Raw genomic sequence first — 20956 nt, 5'->3', positions numbered from 1 at the left:
TCTTACTGATCATACCTCCTATATTCACGTCTAAATCATTAATGTACACTACAAACAGTAAGGGTCCCAGCACCGATCCTTGCGGTACACGACTGGTCACAGGCTTCCAATCACAAAAACAACTCTCGACCATCACCCTCTGCCTCCTGCCCTAAGCCAATTTTGAATCCAATTTGCCAAATTACCCTGGATCCCATGGACTTTTACTTTCTTAACCAATTTCCCATGCAGGACCTTATCAAAAACCTTACTGAAGTCCATATAGACCACATCGACTGCACTACCCTCATCCACACCTCGAGTCACCTCCTCGAAAAATTCAATCAAATTTGTTAGACACCGGGGTGGGGAGGGGGGCGAAGTGGGAACGGGCACGAATGTCTGGAAATGCCATTGGGGGAGGGTGGGTGGAGGTGGGGGGGTTGGGAAAATGTATTTAAAGGTCATTTAATTCAATTTTGTTGAAATTTAACTTACCTGGCCCTTTACTTTTTAATGTCCATTGAGACTTGTAAGCCTATTAAAAATGGTGCCAGTACCTGCACATTGGCGCCGGACGCTATTGCTGGTGACAGCTCACCCGCCCCCCTCCACATCATCGCGGGGGCCGGGTCCCACGGCCATGCAAATGAGCCGCCGCGTTTGAAATCGCAGTGGCTCCATGAGGCGGAGCCCGTGCAGGCGGGCATAATTTTTTCAGCCTGAGGGGTCTGGACAGAGTAGAGAAAAATTGTTTCTGTTGGTGGAAGAATCACGAACCAGAGGACACCGATTTAAGGTGATTGGCAAAAGAACCAAAGGCGACATGAGGAAAACATTTTTACACAGCAAATGGTTAGGGTCTGGAATGCACGACCTGAGAGTGTAGTTGAGGCAGATTTAATCATGGCTTTCAAAAGGGAATAGATAAGTGCCTGAAGGGATATAATTTATAAGGCTATGAGGGCATTGGCAGGGAGGTGGGACAAGCTAAATTGTTCCTGCAGAAAGCCAGAATGACTTCAATGGGCTGAATGGCCTCCTTCTATGCTGTAACCATTTTGATTCTACATTACTGTGGATCTGGAGTCACATGCAGGCTAGACTGGGTAAGGACAGCAAATTGTCTTCATAAAAGGACACAAATGACCCAGATGGACCTTTCCAACAATCCAGTATTTTCATGGTCACCATGACTGATACTCGCTTTTTCCTTCCACATTCATTTAACTAAATAACTTAATTTCCCCATACTCTATGGTGAAATTTGTACCCATATCACTTGATTGTTAGTTCAGGCCCCTAGATTACTAGTCCAGTAACATGACCACTATATTACTGCATTCCTTCAGGTCCAGCACCAGCAAAGATCAACTCGTGTTACTGTTCATGTGAATATCTTAATAAATCACCAATGAATCAGTCTGCTCAGTGTAGAACTTACACAAGCCAAATAATCACCACAATAACTTTGTACATACTTCTACTAACTGATCACAATACAACAATTTAAATTTGGATAGCACCTTTAACAAAGTAAAATCTCCCAAAGTGTTTCATAGGAGTGTAATAATGTACAGGAAACTAAGAAGATTTCTGTCTGGCACTATATCATTATTTATAAGTATTATCTCAAACACCCTTCATTTTTCCGTTGGTTAGGTTACTAATTTAGGAGAACGTCAGTTCCGGGTGAATTTAATTATTGATGTCCAGGAAACTATGTGTCTCAAAGATTCTGGAATCGATCCGGCAAATTGTACACTGCTAACTAGCCCAGATGCTGTGAGTATCACAATGATTACTGTTTGCTTCTCTGTTATAATGAATCCTTTCTGCAATTATACAAGGCTTTGATGAGACCACATCTGGAATATTGTGTGCAGTTTTAGTCCCCTTAGCTGAGGAAGCATGTTCTTGCCATGGAGGGAGAGCAGTGAAGGTTCACCAGACTGATTCCTGGGACTGATGTATGAAGAGAGATTGGGTTCGATTAGGCTTGTATTCGCTAGAGTTTAGAAGAATGAGAGGGGATCTCATAGAAACCTACAAAATACTAACAGGACCGGACAGACCAGATGCAGGAAAGGTGTTCCTGATGGTGGGGGATTCCAGAACCAGGGGTCACAGTCTAAGGACAAGGGGTAAGCCGATTAGGACTGAGATGAGGAGAGATTTCTTCACCCAGAGAGTGGTGAACCTGTGGAATTCTCTACCACAGAAAGCAGTTGAGGCCAAATCATTGAATATATTCAAGAAAGAGTTAGATATAGTTCTTCGGGCTAATGGGATCAAGGGATACGGGGAGAAAGTGGGAACAGGTTACAGAGTTTGGATGATCAGCCATGATGGTATTGAATGACAGTGCAAGCTCGAAGGGCTGAATGGCCGACTCCTGCTCCTATTTTCTTTGTTTCTATGTTTCCACTGAAAGCTTTATTGTGACAGTAAAATGGCACAATGAGTTACCAAGGAACATTTGAAGTTTAGTCCTCTGTCGGCTGATATTTCTCACTGGTTCCCATACTGCAGAAATCAATAAAGCACCCATCTATGTCTCAGCATTAGAAGGATAGTTTTGCATGGCTATACTGTCAGCATGGAACAAGCTTGGATCAGTGACAGGGCAGTTATACAATAAACTATAACACTGGTTTTGATGCAGTAGGCCTCGCCAGTGACTATCTTCCATTGTAATAAAAGCAAAATACTGCGGATGCTGGAAATCTGAAATAAAAACAAGAAATGCTGGAACCGCTCAGCAGGTCTGGCAGCATCTGTGGAAAGAGAAGCAGAGTTAACGTTTCGGGTCAGTGACCCTTCTTCGGAACTAGCAAATATTAGAAATGTCAAAGGTTATAAGCAAGTGAGCCGGGGGTGGAACAAGAGATAACAAAGGAGAACGTGTAGATTGGCCAAGGCCACATAGCTGACCAAGAGGTCATGGAGCAAAGGCAAACAATATGTTCATGGTGTGTTGAAAGACAAAGCATTAGTACAAATAGGGTGTTAATGGACTGAATATTGAACATTCCCAACTAGCTTTGTATCGTGAGCAAAGGCACAGTCACAGTCTCTTCATCTAAGTCACCAACATCCTCGGGGGTTACCATTGTCCAGAAACTTAACTGCACAGCTGCATAAATACTATGGCTACAAGAGAAGGTCAGAGGCTGGGAACTCTGCAACGAGTGACTCATCCCCTGATTTCCCAAAGCCTTTCCATCATCCACTAGGCATAAATCAGAAGTGTGATGCAATACTCTCCACTTGCCTGGATGAGTGCAGCTGCAACAAAACTCAAGAAGCTTGACACCATCCAAGATAAAGGAGCTCGCTTGATTGGTACCCTGTCCACCACCTCAAACGTTCACTTTCTCCACCGTGGCTGCAGTTTATACCTTCTACAAGATGCACTGCTGCAACTTGCCAAGGCTTCTGCGACAGCAAATTAACCCATGACCTTTACCACCTAGAAGGACAAGGACAGCAGACACATGGGAACACCACCACCTGCAAGTTCCCGTTCAAATCATTCACTATGCTGACTTTGAAATATATAGTTGCTCCTTCACTGTCGCTGGGTAAAAATCCTGGAACTCTCTCCCTAACAGCACTGTGGCTGTACCTGTACCACAGGGACACCAGCAGTTCAAGAAGGCGGCTCACTGCCACCTTCTCAAGGGCAATTAGGGATGGGCAATAAATCATAGAACCATTTGGTAGAAGGTTATCGGAAGGGTAACGTTCCGACTTCGGGAACATACGTGTGTCCCATGATTGCATGGGCGGGCAGCCCGACCACACTGGCAATTTTCCTGGAGGTGACCTCTTAATTGGCTGCTGCTGGACCCGCTATCCCATTAAGGATGGTGGGTAGGATGATGATGCTGCTCATCCAATCAGAGGGCTGACAGCTCTGGAGTCTCAGTGGTGCCAATGGTAGACCTAGGCACTGCTGAGGCAGACCGGAGAACATGGGAAGGCCTCAACATGGAGGCACCCTCGAGAAGGCAATTTAAATTAAAAATATTAGGTGGCCAAGGGTGGTAGGACCCACTGATCAGAGGGTCCACCGGGACGGACATGTTTGGGTCCACCAGGACGGTCTTCCCTGGCAGCTGCCTCTCTTCAGGACATGGAGCCTCTGGCTCCAATGCTCATCAGAAGGCGCTGAAAGGCTGCCTCCAAGCAACGGGTGACCTCCTCACGTGGCGGCATGGCCACTCCACCAGTGGCCCGGGGGGAGGCACTTAATTGGGCCTTTAAAGATTCAAATAGTCTGCCTGCCGCCATTGGGCGGGCAGCCGTTCCGGCATGCAGCTGCCACTGGAAAACATTCCCAGCAACATGACTGCATCAGGGAGCTATCCCGACGTCGCTCCCTGGAATTTTACCAGCCTAGCTGCCTCCCAGCTCATAAGCCCGTGGCCAGTAAATTCCCGGCCATAGAATCGTAGAATGGTTACAGCACGGAAGGAGGCCATTCGGCCCTTCGTGTCCAGCATTGTCAATGGCACTCACATCCCATGAATGAGTAAAAAACGTTTTAAGAAAATACAGACACAGGGAAAGGTTGGGGGGGGGGGGGGGGGGGGAGGCGGGGGTGCGGGCAGAGCCACAGGGAACATTTCTAATAGGGTGGAAGGTGGGAGAAATTAAATGACAAAAGGGATTACGGTGAATGGCAAAAGGATGTGGGAATCAGACAAGTAAAGAAACAGAAGAAGAATCGTCACCACCAGCTGCAGCCCAAAAAATGGGAGCATGAATGAGTTTATGATTTGAAATTGTTGAACACAGTGTTTAGTCCGGAAAGCTGTAAAGTGCCTAATCAAAAGATGAGATGCTGTTCCTCGAGCTGACATTGAGCTTCATTGGAACAGTGTAGGAGGCCGAGGACAGAGAGGTTAGAGTGGGACTGCAGTGTAGAATTAAAATGACAGACGAGTGGAAGCTCGGGGTCATGTTTGCAGACTGGGAGGAGGTGTTCAGCAAAGTGATCACTCAATATGTGTTTGGTCTCCCCAGTGTAGAGGGACCACATCGTGAGCAGTGAATACAGTACACTAAAGTGAAAGAAGTACAAGTGAATCGCTGTTTCATATGGAAGGAGAGTTTGGATGGTGAGAAGGGAGGAGGTAAAAAGATAGGTGTTGCTTGTGAATGTGCCATGAGAAGGGGACAGGGATAGGGATGATTGAGGAGTGGACCAGCGTGTCGCGGAGGGAGTGGTCCCTTCGGAATGCTGAAAGGGGAGGGGAAGAGAAGTTGTGTTTTGTAGAATCATAGAAATTTACGGCATGAAAGGAGGCCATTTGTCCCATCATGTCATCGTGACAAGGAGCCATCAGCCTAATCCCACTTTCCAGTTCTCCCATAGCCCTGTAGGTTACAGCACCTCAAGTGCATTTACAAGTATTTTTGAAATATTATGAGGTTTTCTGCCTCTACCACCCTTTCAGGCAGTGAGTTCCAGATCCCCACCACCATCTGGGTGAAAATATTTCCCCTCAACTCTCCTCTAAACCTCCTACTTCTTACTCTAAATCTGTGCCCCTAGGTTATGGACACCTCAACCAGGGAGATAGGCCCTTCCTATCCACTCTCTCTAGACCCCTCATAATTTTATGCACTTTAATTAGGGCTTCCCTCAGCCTCCTCTGTTCCAAAGAAAACAACCCAATTCAATCTTTCTTCATAACTAAAATTCTCCTGTCCAGGAAACCTCCTCGTAAATCTCCTCTGTACCCTCTCAAGTTCAATCACATTATTCCTATAGCGTGGTGACCAGAAATGTATGCAGTGCTATGGCCTAACCAATGTTTTATGCAGTTCCAGTATAACCTTCCAGCTCTTATATTCTATGCCTCATCTAATTAAGACAAATATCCCATATGCCTTCTTGACTACCTTACCAACCTGTCCAGCCACCTTCAGGGATCTGTGGATATGCACACCAAGGTCCCTCTGTTCCACTACACTTCTCAGTAGCCTACCATTTATTGTGTATTCCTTTGCTTTGTTAGCCTTTCCAAAATACATTACCTCACAGTTCTCCGTATTGAACTCCATTTGCCACTGTTCCACCCACCTGACTCGTCCATTGATATCTTCCTGCAGACTACAGCTTTCCTCTTCATTGTCAACCACACAGTCAATTTTTGTATCATCTGCAAACTTCTTAATTATACCCTCTACATTCAAATTATTGATATGTACCAAAAAAAGCAAGGGGCCTAGTCCTGAGCCCTGTGGAAATCCACTGGAAACAGCCTTCCAGTCACAAAAATGCCCATCAAACATTGCTCTTTACTCCCTGCCTCTGAGCCAATTTTAGATTCAACTTGCCACTTTGCCTTGGATCCCACAAGCCTTTACTTTCTTGACCAGTCTGGGCAACATGGGCAGAGTGTGCTTTCCTCATTAAAACTTCCTGCACCCTGTCAATGAATGATTCATTTGAAATATGTTCCCTGTTATCGTGCAGTGGTTATAAAACATAAAATACTGATGTAATATCCCACAGAGAAGCCTCAACAGTGAGGTGTTCATTTCTGCTCACTGAATATTAAGTGCTTTTGAGTGCAGGGTTACGGGAAGAAGGCAAGGAAATAGGACTAAGTGAATTGCTCATTTGGAGAGCGGGTGTAGACACGATGAGCCAATTGGCCTCCTTCTGTGCTGAAACAATTCTGTGATTCTGAGTGACTGATTATCTTAGAAGGTTCCTCAAATGAGGCCTTTTGGGTAGAACTTAAAAACAAAAAGTGGGCAATCACTTGGTTGGGAACCTACTACAGGCCTCCAAACAGTCTGGGAGAGATAGAGGAGCAGATATGTAGGCAAATCTCAGAGAGGTGTAAAAATAATAGGGTAATAATAGTAGGCAATTTCAACTTCCCGAATATCAACTGGGATAGTCTTAGTGCAAAAGGCTTAAAGGGGGCAGAATTCTTAAAATGCATACAGAAGAGCTTTTTGAGCCAGTACGTAGAAAGCCTTACTAGAGAAGGGGCGGTACAGGACCTAATCCTAGGGAATGAAGCCGGACAAGTGATAGAAGTGTCAGTGGGTGAGCATTTCGGGGATAGTGCGCATAACTCTGTAAGATTTAAGGCAGTTAAGGAAAAGGACAAAGATGGACCAGAAATAAAGGGACTGAATTAGGGGAAGGATGATATCAATATGATAAAACAGGATCTGGCCAAAGTGGACTGGGAGCAGCTACTTGTAGGAAAGTCGACATCAGATCAGTGGGAGTCATTCAAAGAGGAAATAGTGAGAGCTCAGAGCCAACATGTACCCTTTACGGTGAAGGATAGGACCAACAGGGAACCCTGGATCTCAAGAGATATTGAGGATTGGACCAGGAGAAATAAGAAGGCTTATGGCAGATTCAGAGCGCTGAAAACAGTGGAGGAACTAGAAGAGTGTAGAAAATGTTGGGGGGGGGTACTAAAAAAAAGTAATTAGGAGAGTGAAGAGGGGACATGAAAAAACACTGGCAGGCAAGATAAAGGAAAATCCCAAGGCGTTTTATAAGTTTATTAAGGGCAAGAGGATAACCAGGGAAAGAGTAGGGCCCATTAGGGACCAAAGTAGCAATCTGTATGTGGAGCCGGAGGACATAGGTGAGGTTTTAAATGAATACTTTCCATCTGTCTTCACTATGGAGAAGGATGATGTCGTTGTCGAGATCAGGGAGGGGGATTGTGATATACTTGAACATATTAGCATTGAAAGGGAGGAAGTATGAGCTGTTTTAGCAGGCTTAAAAGTGGATAAATTCTCAGGCCCAAATGAGATTTAGATTTTGATTTAGAGATACAGCACTGAAACAGGCCCTTCGGCCCACCGAGTCTGTGCCAACTATTAACCATCCATTTATACTAATCCTACACTAATCCCATATTCCTACCACATCCTCACCTGTCCCTACCACCTACCTATACTAGGGGCAATTTATAATGGCCAATTTACCTATCAACCTGCAAGTCTTTTGGCTGTGGGAGGAAACCGGAGCACCCGGAGGAAACCCACACAGACACAGGGAGAACTTGCAAACTCCACACAGGCAGTACCCAGAATTGAACTCGGGTCGCTGGAGCTGTGAGGCTGCGGTGCTAACCACTGCGCCACTGTGCCGCCCTTGGATGTATCCAAGGCTGTTAAGTGAGGCAAGGGAGGAGATAGCAGGGGCTCTAGCACAAATTTTCAAATCCTCTCTGGCCACAGGAGAGGCACCAGAGGATTGGAGGACAGTGAATCTGGTACCATTATTCAAGAATGGTAGCAGGGATAAACCATGTAATTACAGGCCAGTGAGTCTAACATCAGTGGTAGGGAAACTATTGGAAAGAATTCTGAGGGACAGGATTAATCTCCACTTGGAGAGGCAGGGATTAATCAGGGATAGTCAGCACGGCTTTGTCAGGGGAAGATCGTGTCTAACTAACTTGACTGAATTTTTCGAGGTGGTGACGAGGTGTGTAGATAAGGGTAAAGCAGTTGATGTAGTCTGCATGAACTTCAGTAAGGTTTTTGATAAGCCCCACGTGGGAGATTGGTTAAGAAGGTAAGAGTCCATGGGATCCAGGGCAATTTGGCAAACTGGATACAAAATTGGCTTCGTGGCAGGAGGCAGAGGGTGATGGTTGAGGGTTGTTTTTGCAAGTGGAAGCCTGTGACCAGTGGTGTACCACAGGGATCGGTACTGGGACCCTTGCTGTTTGTAGTTTGTAGTGGATTACTGAAGGCAGCAGCACAGGTAGATAAAATGGTTCGGAAGGCATATGGGATACCTGTCTTTATTAGCCAAGGCATAGAATATAAAAACAGGGAGTTTATGATGGAGCTGTAGAAAACGCTAGTTAGGTTACAACTGGAGTACTGTGTACAGTTCTGAGCACCACACTATCGGAAGGATGTGATTGCCCTGGAGAGGATGCATTTCCGCTATGAGGAGAGACCGATATGGCTAGGGTTGTTTTCCTTAGAGCAGGGAAGGCTGAGGGGAGCCCTAATTGAGGTATACAAAATTATGAGGGGCATTGATAAGTTAGATATGAAGAAACTTCTTCCCTTAGCAGGGAAACCAGGGGGCATAGATTTAAGGTAAGGGGCAGGAGGTTGAGAGGGGTTTTGAGGAAAAACTTTTCCACTCAGAGGGTGGTTGCAAGTGGAATGCACTGTCTGAGGTAGAGGCAGGAACCCTCACAACATTAAGAAGTATTTAGATGAGCACTTGAAATGCCGTAGCATACAAGGCTACTGGCCAAGTTCTGGAAAATGGGATTAGAATAGTTAGGTTTTTGATGGTTGGTACAGACACGATGGGCCGAAGGGCCTGTTTCTGTGCTGTATAAATCTATGACCATATGACTCTATGGCTGTATGGTGTGAGAGTAAGGGGAGAGGTACACAGTTTATGGTGTGACAGTAAGGGGAGGGGTACAAAGTCTATGGTGTGACAGCAAGGGGAAGGGTACACATCATCAGAAGCTAAGATCATAAGAAATAGGAGCAGAAGTAGGCCATACGGCCCATTGAGCCTGCTCTGCCATTTAATATGATCATAGCTGATCTTTGGCTTCAATTGCACATTCCCGTCCACTCCCCATATCCCTTGATTTTCTGAGAGACCAATAATCTGTCTATCCCAGCCTTAAATATATTCAACGATGTTACATCCGCTACCCTCTCAAGCAGAGAATTCCAAAGATTCACAACCTTTTGAGTGAAGAAATTTCTCCTCATCTCAGTCCGAAATGATTGCCCCCTTATCCTGTGACTGTGCCCCCATATTTTAGATTTCCCAGCTGGTGGAAACAAATTTTAGTGTCTCTCCTGTTCAGTGCCTTTCGAATCTTGTAAATTTCAATGAGATCACCTGTTATTCTTCTAAACTCCAGCGAATTTAGGCCTATTTAACTCAGCCTCTCATCATCTCATCAAAACACTGTACAATTGTAGCAAGACATCTTTATTCGTGTACTCCAACCCCCTTTCAATAAAGAGGTATACAGTCTATGGTGAGACAGTAAGGGGAGGAGTACATAGTCCATGCTATGATAGTAAGAGAAGTGGGCTCACTGTCTATGGTTTGGCAGTAAGGGTAAAGGGTTCAATCTCTTTGGTGTGAGAAACAGGGGCTATGATGCTGCAAAGGCACTTTTCAGTAAATGTTAAAACTCTTCTTTTGCGACAGAGCTTCAGGATTTTCTGATTTGCATTCCCAAACCTGCTCTCTCAGTGGCCTCACTTTTCTGATCCAGTCAGATCGGTTCGGTGATCAGTTCCATTGAGGAAGCCAGCTCTTTCATTTTTGATGCTTCCCCTTCCACTGATTTAGTAATGCTGGATATCAGAAGGCAACAGCATTCCTGACGCCCAGTGCTGTTAAAATGTTAATGTTGGGAAATATGGCATGAGATAAAGTCGCGACTCTCATCTACAATTTGTCTTTGGGCAGTCCAGCTGTCCCTTCCATTGATATGCAATGTAACAGTTACCTGATGATAAAACAATATCCTGTGTTAATAAAACCCCTTGATGTTTACAGTGTCCTGGCACTCATGCAAGTGACCGTTAGTTCAATATTCCACTTTTGATGGTGATTCACTATTATAAAATCCGTTCTATTTTGGAGCAGTTACTGAATTACAATACCACCCTCTATATCTGTAGGAAATTGTTACTTGCATGAGTTGGGTCATGCTTGACAGGGACATGGTCACGAGTGTTGAAATAGAATGCAGGAACATAACCTTGGGAACGACAGCACCAACATCATCGACTCCAGCACCAACATCATTGACCCCCGCGCCAACATCATCGACTCCAGCACCAACATCATCGACTCCAGCACCAACATCATCGACCCCCGCACCAACATCATCGACCCCGGCACCAACATCATCGACTCCAGCACCAACATCATCGACCCCGGCACCAACATCATCGACTCCAGCACCAACATCATCGACTCCAGCACTGACATCATCGACTCTAACATCATCGATAACTCCAACACAAAGATCATCGACTCCAACATCAACATCAGCATCGTCGACTCCAGCACCGACATCATCGATAACTCCAACACTAACATTATCAACAACTGCAACACCAACATCAACTGCAACACCAACATCAACACAAATGTCAACACCAACACCAACAACAAGAACAACAAAAAAGAAATTACCACCGTTGTCATCGTCATCAGAAAGCAGTGAATCATCATCAGAAAGCAACGAATCATCAGGACGATGCAGTTGGAAGGTAAATCATAGATTTTTAAAAAAATTATTGCTAAATGAAGTTATGACCTTCAAAGTCCTGAAAACCCGTGTGAAAATAACAGTTTAAGTACGGCTGATTTTCAGTGCAAAAAATTGTGGAAATTGCTATGTCTTATTTTATGCTGCCTCTAAATTGCACTGATTTTGTCCAACCTCTGCTGAAACTGTCTGCCACTCACTAACAGAAGAACATAAAGAATACAAGCAGGAAATAAGGCATAATACCCCTCGCTCCTACTCTGTCATTCAGTAAGATCATGGCTGATCTTCTACTCAATTTCACTTTCGCACCCAATCCTCACAACCCTTGATTTCCTTAATACTCAAAAATCCATCAAACTCAGCCTCGAATATACTCATCAACTGAGCATCCACAGCTGTCTAGGATAGAGAATTCTCAACTCTCTGAGTGAAGAAATTTCTCCTCTTCTCAGTCCTAATTATCCCTTATCCTGAAACTATGACCCCTGGTTCTTGAATCTCCAGCCAGGGGAGATACCCTGTTGAGCCCTCGAAGAATTGTATATGTCTCGCTGACATCACATCTCATTCTTCTAAACTCCAGAGTATAGTAGGTCTACTCCACTGAACCTCTCTTTAGAAGACAGCTCTTTCATCTGGTGAACCTTCATTACACACTCTAAAGGCAAGTATATCCTTTCCTTGGTAAGGAGACCAAAACTGTACACAGTACTCCAGGTGTGGTCTCACCAATGCCCTGTACAATTGCCCTAAGACTTCCTTACTCTTATACACCAACCCTTCTGCAATGAAGGCAACCTACCTAATTGCCTTCCTAATTGCTTGCTGAACCTGCATGTTAACTCTCTGTGATTCATGTACAATGATGCCCTGAATCCTCTGAATCCCAACATTTACTAGTCTCTTCCCTTTCAAAAAATATCCTGATTTTCCATTCTTCCGACCATAATGGATAATTTCACACTTCCCTACAATATAGTTCTGCCGCCAGAGAAAACTGAAGCTCATACAAATTTCTTGAATTCGCACCTGTTCTGAATGGGCTATACATTTAAGCCTAACATTGAAGCACACCAGGATCCAAACTTATATTTAGTTTTTTTCATGATGTCTTTCTTAAATTTATTTTAATTTTTTGCCCATTGATATCTACAATGCATTTTCTGTCTCCATAAATGCATCTTCATTGTACTCGAATGATTTGCATTAAGAATTCCATGAATCATTAAAACACTTCATGAGTACATTTTCTGAAACATGTTATGCCAAATGTGCATAAAAGGTTGTTTGGGAGCTTCAAACTTTAATTTTCATTGTTAAAGAAGGACTTTGGCATGAGTTTAGCACTTGCCTGGTGCTCCAATTGTTTACTTTGATAATCCACTTATTTCACGCTGGTTTTTACATTCTGGCGATTGCTCATAATAATCTCAGAGAATCCAAACTTAAATCGTCAACAGGAAGTTCTGCATAAATTTCAGCTTAACTTGTTGGTTATTCCATTTCAGAAATTCCTAAACAAATCCTTTGGAAAGCAGGAAACAGAGGGTGGAGCTATTTGAGTCCACTGATCACTGGTAGGGCAGAACATGCCATAAGTGGCTTGCCAGAAAATTATTGGTGAGACGCCTGCAAAATTCCTGTCTTAATGCCAACGGATAGGCAGTGCACCCATAATTTTGCAATTAGCTGCTCACTGCATATGAGGACCTGGCAGCGTTGAGAGGGTTTGGAAACCTCAGCCCCTTTTCTCAGAGAGAAAAAGGGTGGATTCTTATATAAAGCTGGCACAGTGACTCCATAATCAGATCACTGATGACAGCACTTGGTATCTTTTCAAACCCAGTGACTGTGACTGCTTAAACCCACAATGCACACTATTTCTTTCAGCAAATGCTGCAAGCATCTTGCTCATAGTGAGGTCTCACAAATAGCAAGTGATATCAGTGAGCAATTATTCTGTCTTTGGTGGTGCTGGTTGAGGGAGCAGGTGTTAGCCAGGAGAGCTCTCTGCTCTTCTTTGGGTAACATTGTGGGATCTTGTATGTTCACCTACATGAGCAGACGGTCTCTGTTTGACATCTCATCTAAAGATTTGCACCACTGACCACACAGCAATCCCCCAGTGCTGCCCTGAAACTAGATTATGTACTCCAATCCTGCAGTGGAGATTGATCCCATGATCATTTGTCTCCAAGGAAGGTGCTGTATTACTGAGCTGAGCTGGCACACTAACACCTGAGGCAGATTTAAACCTGTCGATGGAAGATATGTCACTGAAGCCTAAAACTGGACAATTGCAAGTTTGACTGCAAGTTAGACCTGATTGGTTAGTAGAGGCGGGTTCTTCAGATATTCTGTTCTAGAAATCTCTGTATAAAAAACCTTGTTTTCTCTGGACTGAAGATATAAATGATACATTTTAATTTAGAGATACGGCAGAAGGGGATGGTATAGGCATTGCAGGAAGAAGCATGGTTCAAGAAGAGGAGGAAGATGGTGGAGGCGTCGTTGGGGCCAAAGATGGAACAACAGACGACGATGGAATTACAACAGGTACAACATGTACGAGAGGAATATATGGCTTTCGTTCTGGAGGGGGATCTACACTTACAAATCGCCAAGACAGAACATACATACGAGTTAGGAGCAGGAGTAGGCCACTCGGCCCTTCGAGCCTGCTCTGCCATTCAATAAGTTCATGGCTAAACTGATTACTCCACATTTCCACCTGCCCCCGATAACCTTTCACCCCCTTGCTTATCAGAAGGAACTGGAGAGAGTAAAATACAGATTTAGTAAATACCACCAGAGATTATTTGTCACATTTTATTTTTGTCTCATTTCTGTGGTCACTGTATACATAACATTAAAACTGGTCTGCACTGATATTTATCCCCACACGAGCAATATCCCAATCCCAGGTGCTTGCCCAGTTCCCATATCCCTTTATCCCCCTTTCATTCAACCTCCTATTTAACCTACTAACTTATCTTTAAGCTTTGACATGGTCTATTGTGTGGTTTTGTTGGCAGTAACATTTTGGGTTTGGTTTTTCTATTATTTTGATCTTGTATATCTCTATACGGTCACCTCTCATATGCTGCCTTTCAAAGCTGAAAAACACAAAGTCTTTCTTTATAACTCAGTTCTCTGACACCACAGATCAGACTCACTTTCTGAACTGCCTCCAGGATTTTAATGTTTCTCTTTTGCCTCTCACCAGAAATGGTCACAGTACTCAAAGTGTGGTCTATCGAGAGCACAATAAGCATGAATTCGTCTACCTGTTTTTTTCATTCGTTCATGGGATGTGGGCAGCACTGGCAAGGCGAGCAGTTATTGCCCATCCCTAATTGCGCTTGTGAAGTTAGTGGTATGTCACCTTCTTGAACCGCTGGAGTCCACGTGGTGTAGGTACATGCACAGTGCTGTTAGGGAGGGAGTTCTAGATATTGACTCAGTCACAGTGAAGGAATGGTGATATATATCCATGTCAGTATGGTCTCTAACTCGGAGGGGAACTTGCAGGTGGTGGTGTTCCCACAGACCAACTGCCCTTATTTGTCCAGGTCTTTAAGGTCATGTGTTTGGAAGATGCTGTGGAAGGAGGCTCGGTTAGTTGCTGCAGTGCATCTTGTAGATGGTACACACTGCTGCCACTGTGTGCTGATGGCGGAGAACATGAATGTTTAATGTGGTGGATGGGGTGACAATCAAGTGGGCTGCTTTGACCTGACTGGTGTAGCGCTTCTTGAGTATTGTTGGAGCTGCATTCATCCAGGCAAGTAGAGAGTATTCCATCACACTCCTGACTTATACCTTGAAAGTGGTGGAAAGGCTTTGGGGAGTCAGGAACTGGGTTACTTGCTGCATAATTCCCAGCCTCAAATCTGCTCTTGTAACCACAGTATTTATGTGCTGGTCCAGTTAAGTTTGCGGTCAATGGTGACCCATAGGTTGGAGGTGGTGGGGAATTCTGCCATGGTAATATCGTTGAATATCAAGTGGAAATGTTTAGATTCTCTCGATGGCACAAAACCAAGTAAAGAAACAAAAGATGTGTCTGGGTGAAGTGCAAATGACAGGACAACAACTGCCAAATGCAAAGTAAAGGGTTTAAGATAGAAATGGTGGGAGGAAAACAAAAAAACCCCCAAAAAAACAAACATCCTTTCGATGCTCGGTGCAATCTGGTGACAAATTGTGCAAGTTTCCCCATCTGTCTGCTTCATTTGTCGGAAAACATGCCACTGAAATGTTGCATTCATCTTCACCACACAATTGTTTAATGCATCCATGGCCTTGTCATAATCATCCCATTCTCCTGTGTCATTAAGTGTTTTAAATGTCTCCCTCACTGATGCCCGAGCATTGTAGAGCAACAAAGCTTTCTGTTGTGCTCTCTGCGCCAACCTCGCCCCATCGTGAAACAGGCCCCTGTTGTCCGCATAATCGTCAAACTCCTCCATCCATGTGCCCCATCGCACACTTACTACACTGGCTTCACCATTGGGATCAAACTGATTTACACCTCTATTCCCAGCAGATTCCAGTCCACCAAAAGCCATACCTAACTGCAACCTAATTCAATATTTTAGTCCGCGTTGTCATTGTTGGATCCTCCAATAATGATACTTTATAAAACTGAGGCGTAACTTAATTCACAGACATTATTCAGCGATCTTTGCTCTCCAGATACTGTCCTTTAACATGTGCTATCAGACCTTTAACATCTGGGCCAGATGACCTCCTAACTAGTACAGAAAGCACTGCACAGTATCTAATATTCAAATCGACATAACACTGAGTTATCATCATGACAGGCACTTCCAGAATTAAACAATTAACTCAATGGTGTCACCATAAATACCCCAAGGTAAGTACACATCTTTTCCAACAACAGCCACTTTCTACACATGTATCCAAGACAAAGACACTTTGATTTTACCGAGAAGAGATTTTTCAGCTCACTCACTAACTGAATATTGATCAACAAAACTTCTTCGAAATCTTCTTTGGCCTCCTTCGCTCGAGAGACAATGGGTACGCGCCTGGAGGTGGTCAGTGGTGTGTGGAGCAGCGCCTGGAGTGGCTATAAAGGCCAATTGTAGAGTGACAGGCTATTCCACAGGTGCTGCAAAAAAATTTGTTTGTCGGGGCTGTTACACAGTTGGCTCTCCCCTCGCGCTTCTGCCTTTTTTCCTGCCAACTGCTAAGTCTCTTCGACTCGCCACACTTTAGCCCCGCCTTTATGGCTGCCCGCCAGCTCTGGCGAATGCTGGCAACTGACTCCCACGACTTGTGATCAATGTCACAGGACTTCATGTCGCGTTTGCAGACATCTTTGAAGCGGAGACATGGACGGCCGGTGGGTCTGATACCAGTGGCGAGCTCGCTGTACAATGTGTCTTTGGGGATCCTGCCATCTTCCATGTGGCTCACATGGCCATGGTTATCTAGTATTCAGATAAAACTACTGCAGATTCTCAATGAATTAATTTTGCTGATTTAATTACAGAGTTTAAGAATACTGAAGAGTGGATGGAGATAACAAGCAAAGGTGAAAAACAGGAAGAAAATTCCACATGGCTTAAAGAGTTTAATTTTAAAACATTATGTTTCACACTTAATTAGAAGTAGGTTACAGTTTAATTGTTAGTATGTTAGAATATAGTTTATTACACTGGTGTTCTTGATACCATTACTACTCAGAAATATGCCAATTACCTAAATCATGTGATATATTCCATACCAGATGTCAATGTGAAATCAGACAATAAACAGAATATTAAATAATTGTATCACTGTGGCTCTTTCACTTTTGTAAAACTATATGAGAGCAACTCATATTATTGTATCTATTGCCTGATATGGTAAAACTGTTCACAATTTGAATTCTTAACTGCTTTGTCCTGTCCTAATTAAACTCTAATTACCACAACCATTTGGTTAGGCTGGTTCTGAATGTCTTACAAGGCCATTAATCAAATATTCTACAAGTAAAAGATCAGAGGCACAGAAAGTCAAATCGGCAGAAAAACAGCATGAAAATAATAAACTCTTCATTAACTCCTGATAACACTGAGGCTGAAGAAGTGTGTTTAACATAAACTGATACATGAGGCTTAATCTGTTCCTGTGAAGGTTCCAGATGTATCTATTACAGATTTTGGAACTGCTTTCGATATTCTCTTCGATTAGCATCATCAATGCCTCTCATAAGCAGACGTGTGACCCTTGGAATCAGGAATTAACTTTTGCTATCCAAGATCTAGATATGTAACATGGGATGTGTAACAGTAAAATCCTCTGGTTCATATGAATTTAACAAATGATCCTTGTACATGAGAGTTCCTGTGCTGCTCTTTTCTTCCAAAAGGGAAATGGGTTACCACTTTAGTGAGATGAAGCCAGATAAAAAAATTATTAAGCTGCTTTGTTTTATATTCAATACATTTAATCTTACTTTAACTCATATCATTTTCTCCTTCTCCTGAAGAACTATCTCTGTAACTCTCTGGTCAGAACAAAGTATTCTCTGAACTTAGTTGTCGCCCTTCTTTATGTTGATAGACGGAGGCCCTTACAGCTTCCTTTGGCAGATTTTTTTCCAAGAGACCTGTAAGACTGGATGCTTGTTCCTTTTGTGTTCTCTCTGGACAGGAATCTGGCAGTTCGTCCCCTTACTCTTCCCCTAACCTTGCGTTGCCAGTTGAACTGGTCATCATCCAGCTACCACCTTCTCGAGTGGATTTCTACCTGATAATCCCATGCTGTTTGCACAAGCACATGTTTTCTCACATCATCTCATGTATGCATATTACAGGAAGCATTGAAAATTAAATCAGAGGCTCCTTACTGTCCCTGATTGTTATGGAAAGCAGTTTCAATAGAAGACTCATTATTATACAAATGCTTTCCTTGTGTCAAAAATTCCTTTGGGGATTCCAATGGAATTCCTAAATCTGGATGAGAAAGAGGAAGGAAACATGGGTGAAGATGGATTACATCACAGAAGGGTTGCCTAGCAGTCGCTAAGTGACAAAACATTTACTTAAGTGAGAATTCTGAGCTCTCCACCAACAGTCCTGTTTTATTATTTACAATCATACCATGATCAACATGGGCCATCCATTACCATCTGCTGCACCTTGACTATAATACATCACCATGCACCTGTTGATTACTATACTAATGTGCCTCGCCAAAGGAACAGTTGAGCTGAGACTTGAAGAAATTTTTACCATTTAATTTCTGTACCAGTACATTGAGGACTGGAGGAGAGCTAACGTTGTACCATTGCTTAAAAATGGAGAAAGGGATAGACCAAGTAATTACAGGCCAGTCAGCCTAACCTCAATGGCGGGAAAATTATTGGGAAAAATTCTGAGGGACAGGATAAATCCTAACTTAGAAAAACAAAGATTAATCAAAGATAGTCAGCAGAGATTTGTTAAAGGAAAGTCATGTCTGACTAACATGATTGTATTTTCTGAAGAGGTAACAAGGATGGTCGATGAGGCTAGTGCATTTGATGTAGTCTATATGGATGTTAGCAAGGCTTTTGATAAGGTCCCACATGGCAGACTGTCCATGAAAGTAAAAGCCAGGGGATCCAAGGGAAAGTGGCAAGTTGGATCCAAAATTGTCCCAGAGGCAGGAAGGAAATGGTAATGATTGATGGACTTTTTTGTGACTGGAAGGCTGTTTCCAGTGGATTTCTGCAAGGCTCAACACTAGGTCGTATGCTTTTTGTGGCACATATCAATGATTTGGACTTGAATGTAGGGGGTATGATTAAGAAGTTTGTAGATGATACAAAAATTGGCTGTGTGATTGATAATGAAGAAGAAAGCTATAGAGTGCAGGAACGTATCAATGAACTAGTCAGTTGGATGGACCAGTGCTGAATGGAGTTCAATCTGGAGAAGTGTGAGGTAATGCATTTTTGGGAAGGCTAGTAAGGCAAGGGAATGCACAATAAATGGTCGAATGCTAAGAGATATACATTGTTGTTGTTGATACACTAAGAAGTGTAGAGGAATAGAGTGCATGCCCACAGATCCCTGAAGGTGGCTGGACAGCTCGACAAAGTCATCAAGGAGGTAAATGGGATACTTGCCTTTACTATCCGAGGCATAGAATATAAGAGCAGAGAGATTATGCTGGAACTGTATAAAACACTGGTTAGGCCACGGCTGGAGTACTGTGTGCAGTTCTGGTCACCGCACAGGGAAGATGTGATTGCACTGGAGAGGGTACAGAAGAGATTTATGAGGATGCTGCCTGGACTGGAGAATTTTAGCAATGAGGAAAGATTGGATGGGTGGGGGTTGTTTTCTTTGGAACAGAGGAGGCTGAGGGGAGACCTAATTGAAGTGTGTAAAATTATGTGGGGTCCAGAGAGAAAGGATAGGAAGGCTCAATTTCCCTTGGTTAAGGAGTCCATAACTACAGTGCATATATTTAGGTTAAGAGGATGGTGGTTTAAAGGGGATTTGAGGAGAAATATTTTCATCAAAGAAGGTAGTGGGGATCTGGAACTCACTACCTGAAAGGGTGGTTAGAGGCAGAAACCCGAATAGCATTTAAAAAGTAATTGGATATGCAATTAGCCTACAAGAGCTGGGAAGTGGAATTAGGGTGAATGGCTACTTGCCAGCTGGTGAGGACACATGGGCCAAATGGTCTCCTCTGTGCTGTAAATTTCTGTGATTCTATGAGCATGTGACATCAATGTTTTGCACTATGATACTTCTCCTTGGTGACAGTCAGTAGGGTGGATCTTTGTGAAATAATTCTGTTGGTCTTTCGAAGTACAGCCTAGGTGTTATGAGTAGGTGTGGTGACAGGTTTCTGCTGTTAATTGGAATTTGCGTAATGGATGTAGCATTGCTGCATCATTGTGCTCAGTTCTAAGATGACCCTGGAGCCACAGATAGTGTTTCCGACTGACTGTTCCTGCTGCCTTACTGGCACTCACATCGTCCTTCCAGGTGACTGGCTAAGTTGGCTCGATGTGATGCCAGCTTCAGGGAGCTGCCTCATTAATAACCAGGAAATAGGGGTCCTACTGGGCACATTGACATCTATGCTGATTGCCTGTTTGGTGTCATAAAATCAAAGAAAGTTTACGCCACAGAGAGAGGCCATAAAATAACAAATAGATCAAACTTCGAGAGGATAAAACGCTTGCTTGAATGGATTGCATCCACATATACTAAAAGAAACAAGACAGCTAATGATTGGCATCCTTCCATCTACGAAAGATGATGGACATGCAGCAAACAATCCATTTAAGTGGGGTGTCAACTCTTGATGCACCTTTGTTGATGGTTGTGAAGGCCAATCCTTGAGATGCAGTTTCTGCTACAAGTGCTGCATGTGAAGCTGCCAAGTGATGCTGTGAGTTGTTTTTGATGTTGGAGCCTGTTGCCAAGTTGCTGTTGCAACTGGTCATGGTGGTAGTGCACACCAGTCCACAGATGTGTCGCCATTTCCCTCTTTCACCAGTTAGTGACTCCCAAGTGTGATAGTCGGCATTTAGGGCCTTCATGTCACGCTTGCGGAGATTTGGGCTAAAGGCCTGCTCAGGTCAGGGGAAAAAAACCCGACCCGAACCTGAGAGGACCACACTGGACCCGAGCCTGACCTGGCCCAAGTCCCTCCAATTTTTCCCGAGCCTG

At 43.7% G+C, this 20956-nt stretch overlaps 1 protein-coding gene across 1 annotated transcript; it reads left to right on the top strand.

Moving 5' to 3' along the window:
• Nucleotides 1-1683: 1683 nt before the first annotated feature.
• On the top strand, nucleotides 1684-17109 carry LOC137371763 (uncharacterized protein DDB_G0286447-like). The gene is made up of 4 exons (XM_068034616.1): nucleotides 1684-1764; nucleotides 10669-11265; nucleotides 13699-13823; nucleotides 16789-17109. The coding sequence occupies exon 2, from the start codon at nucleotides 10734-10736 to the stop codon at nucleotides 11217-11219; it is 486 nt and encodes a 161-aa protein (XP_067890717.1). The 5' UTR covers nucleotides 1684-1764; nucleotides 10669-10733; the 3' UTR covers nucleotides 11220-11265; nucleotides 13699-13823; nucleotides 16789-17109.
• Nucleotides 17110-20956: the final 3847 nt, after the last annotated feature.

Source organism: Heterodontus francisci, chromosome 7, assembly GCF_036365525.1.
Source record: "Heterodontus francisci isolate sHetFra1 chromosome 7, sHetFra1.hap1, whole genome shotgun sequence".
Lineage (NCBI taxonomy): Eukaryota > Metazoa > Chordata > Chondrichthyes > Heterodontiformes > Heterodontidae > Heterodontus > Heterodontus francisci.
Note: the sequence above shows the minus strand (reverse complement) of the source record. Positions and strands in the feature narration are given on the sequence as shown.

Bases quoted from the DNA above. Each gene is read 5' to 3' on its own strand.
- LOC137371763 (XM_068034616.1), top strand. From the start codon at position 10,734: ATGCAGGAACATAACCTTGGGAACGACAGCACCAACATCATCGACTCC.